The 3,792-nt window shown below is 33.8% G+C and overlaps 1 protein-coding gene across 1 annotated transcript; it reads left to right on the top strand.

Moving 5' to 3' along the window:
* Positions 1-915: 915 nt before the first annotated feature.
* On the top strand, positions 916-2,914 carry LOC134233206 (uncharacterized). Its single transcript, XM_062715189.1, has 2 exons — positions 916-1,062; positions 1,861-2,914. Exon 2 carries the CDS (start codon positions 1,894-1,896, stop codon positions 2,524-2,526), a length of 633 nt encoding a protein of 210 aa, XP_062571173.1. The 5' UTR covers positions 916-1,062; positions 1,861-1,893; the 3' UTR covers positions 2,527-2,914.
* The last annotated feature ends 878 nt before the right edge of the window (positions 2,915-3,792 follow it).

The raw sequence follows: 3,792 nt of genomic DNA, 5'->3' as shown, positions 1-3,792 counted from the left end.
CTTCTGAAAAAACTTTAACCTTGACCATAACTTTTAAACGGTAAGGGCTAGGGCTTTCGTACTTCACGTATCTAATCCTTGTGAGAAGACCTTTCATTGCATGCCAAGAACTTTGACCCTTTGGCATTGACCTTGGAGTTTTAACTACCTATTAAAAACGTTAACCTTGGTCACAACTTCTGAACGGTAGAAACTAGGACTTTCATATTTTAAATATATGTATTCTTTATGGCAAGACCTTTCATGGGATACCAAAAACTTTTACCTATTGACCTTAACCCTAAAAATGATATCTTCCCCACAAAGATACCGAAAGCGGGGGACCACAATTCTTTGAATTTGCTTGTTGGTAATTGGAATGTTGTGAAATTTTCCAATATTGTTGCATTATGACTCTATATTATAAATATGCATGTTGTTTGCTTCCATCAAGTCACGATAAGTTCCACGAACTTTTGGATCAACCCTCGTATATGCCTTCTAAAGAGTTTGTCTTTCGTCTGTCATTATTTATATTCAATAAGTATTTTCTTAATAAATTGGTATGTATGAAAGTCCTCGCAATACCAGGGATCCTGAGTTAACATGTTGACGTTTGACATCCAACGGAAACGTGTTGACTCAGGACCACTGGTATTACTGAGGGTGTAAAAGAAATGCATTTTTATAACGAAGTAAAAAATGTATAAAAATTAAGTTAATGCGTAAAGGAGTCTTCCTTACATTTCGGAATGCTACGATTTACAAAACGGTAGCAACAATTATATTGCACGAGTTCAAGTTTCTGAATAGAATGTTAATAAAACATTTAAAGCGTCTTGAATTTAAAAGAGCAAAATAAATGGAAAATGAAACGGTTAAATGGAGACCTTGTCTCTGTTATTCTTTGTCTGAAAGGACGAAATTCGGATATAAATTGGCCAACTTTCAAAACACCATTTATATTGAAACACTATTAGAATATTGACTGACTAAACATTTAAACTGTTTGTGCTATACTGAAATGGGAATCAATTTTGAAATGGGAATCAGTTTTGAAAGGGAACATGTTGCATTTGACAGGTACTATAATATTAGAATATTTAATGTAATAATGCAATTTAATCTGCAAATAATAGGTTCAGATTAAATTGCTCCAGTATTTTGTTAAAATAAATGTATAAAATAAACTGTTCATTCTATGTAAGCGCCTTATAAAGCATCTCCTTGTGACCTTCTTCTTCTAATAATAAACTTTTTCAATGTTATTAACATATTTTGGCTGATAAAATGCGTATTCCACAAACTCAATATAAGTTCAAGAATAATTTGCGATTGGAACATGCTTATAAATATGCGTTTTACAACATGTATATGCAATTGCATGGTACTTTAAACCTTTTGTTTACTCCTGCAAGACTTTGCAAGGTTGAATGCATTTAAAAAGTATGAGTCCTCTGCTTTCATTCACATGTTCTAGCGACGAATCGATGATTTCTGTAGCGGATAAAAACTTTCTAATTTTCGAATTATCAAGCACGTAGTTCTTTTTTACATAATTCTATTTGGTCCTCTTAACTGCTGAACTCATGAAGATTTTATCATCGAGTGCCACGACTCACTCTTTCTACAAAATCCCAAACTAAGTTTTATTTTGTTTGTTTGATTTTTTGTGTTTTGTTTTGTTTTTTTGTTTGTTTTTGTTTTTTGCATTTTTACGACATTGATCATTTTTCATATTCTGTCAATCTTTAAAATTCCTACCACATCATTCCTGAAACTCCATAATATCTATCCAGTACTGACCCCCTATCAGGACCTAAAATGTCCGCAGAATAACTGGTTTTTTTATACGTTATACACATTTTTTTTTAATTTTAGGGCCTGTCATTGGTAATTTTGTCTTCAGAATTAATGATGGATATTACACCGCGCTCAAAAGTAGATTTCTCGATATCAACGACAGCAGAAGACAGCTCTGACAACACATACCCTATTGTGTCAACAGCAAGGTCTCCATGGAGTTTTGTAAATCTCCCAGATACAGTGCAATCGCAGATAGACGTAGTTCGAAGATCACAGCGTAAATCAAGAGGTCGGAATCGCCAAACACCACACTCGCCAAGATCCAAGACGAGATCGCCTCGCGGACGCAAGCGTACAAAGAAACAATTGCTAGATGCCAGAGTCAAAAATGAACTAAGTCGTGCGAAGTCTGCTTCACCAATTCGTTCCTTGACGCCAGGATTTGATCCTATTGCAAACAGACATTTGTGGACTATGTGGCGAATAGCAATTACTACACAAATTGTCTCGGAGATGATGGAGCGGAGGAAAAGGGGTGACGTCACGGAACAGTTTGTACGAACACTAATTCGGCCACCTTCTGGTCTTGCTGAAAGTATTTATGTAACGAACAAAACTCGACAGGCAGCTTGTCGCCTTATGAATAATGGTAGCTGCCCAGATAACGCAATGTTAACAAAAGATTTTATTTTCTTCGGTATTCCCCGAGTTGTGTTGAAAAGAGAACATAAGATGTCTTGATTTTTTAATGGAACCATTTGTAAGGGGTATTTCATACTTTTTTTAAAACTTAGTCAAGTAAGATCAGCAATTTATTTGAACGTTTAAGACTTCAAAATTTTCAGTTTTCTTGTTAAATGATTGTAAGAAAAACAATTACATAGAATCATTTATATTAAAATGTTAAACCATTATTTCTGTTTCACTTAATCGCGGCGGTTGATAAAAGATTGATTGATTGTATGCTGTGTAACGTCCCTCTCGAGAATTTTTCACTCAGATGGAGACGCCAAGGTTGATAAAAGAAAGAGAGAAACTACATCAACAATATGTAATGATTCCAGCAAGCAATGTCTATAACAATATCGTCTTTGTTCATAAGGCTCATTGTACTATAACATTATTTTGGAAGAACTTGGTTATCACCCTACGTCTTAAAACCCTACATAAACTCCCAGTTCACTTTCCATGTAAGAAATTCTTTAAAAAAGCATTTCAGTATTGCATTCTTTAAACATTCCATTCAACTAATCGGAGTTCGATAAAACGTATATTTACTGGATTCCCAATCCTCTTAAAAATTCTAAAAAAAAAAAAAAAAAAAAAGCAAAACAAAATAAAAACAAAACAAGAAAGATATAATACCAGGACCAGCAAACGCTCTACAAATCCCTATCTTTACATATCACTAAAATATTAACTGCTGTCAAGGAGATACTTCAAGCATACTGCTATATAACGTATTCTGTGGTGTAAATCAGATGAAGATATAAAAAAAACTTTCAAAAAATTTAAAATAAAAAATAAATAGTCTATGACATCAAAACGTACGGTATTTCTACACTTTATTCAACCATTCCTCAAAATAAACTAACAGCTATTAATATATATGCCTTTTCCTTCAACTCGACAATCAGATAAAGCGCCTACCTTTAATCAATTATACGTCGACTTAGTATATCCCAGTAAACTTAAAATAAAATACACCAGAGTCTTTCACATCTTCTTTTTTTTATATTTGGATGCTTTCCTGACTAAAGTCACTTTCTGTTGACCATACCACCCCTGTTAGTATCTTTCTGTTAACGATCTCACCTGTACTAGAAACTTTCTGTTGACAAATTCATCAGTGCTAAAGTCACTAACCATACCACTTGTGTTAGTTTCTTTCTGTTAATGGTGTCATCTCCACAAGTAACTTTCTGTTGACAATAACACCTGTGCTTTAGTAACTTTCTGTTAACGATGTCACCTCCACATAACTTTCTGTTGACAATTTTACCTGTG

Source organism: Saccostrea cucullata, unplaced genomic scaffold (assembly GCF_032062105.1).
Source record: "Saccostrea cucullata isolate Sc308-1 unplaced genomic scaffold, CSIRO_AGI_Scuc_v1 ctg4368, whole genome shotgun sequence".
Taxonomy (NCBI): Eukaryota; Metazoa; Mollusca; class Bivalvia; order Ostreida; family Ostreidae; genus Saccostrea; species Saccostrea cuccullata.
This window is presented reverse-complemented; position numbering and strand designations above follow the sequence as displayed.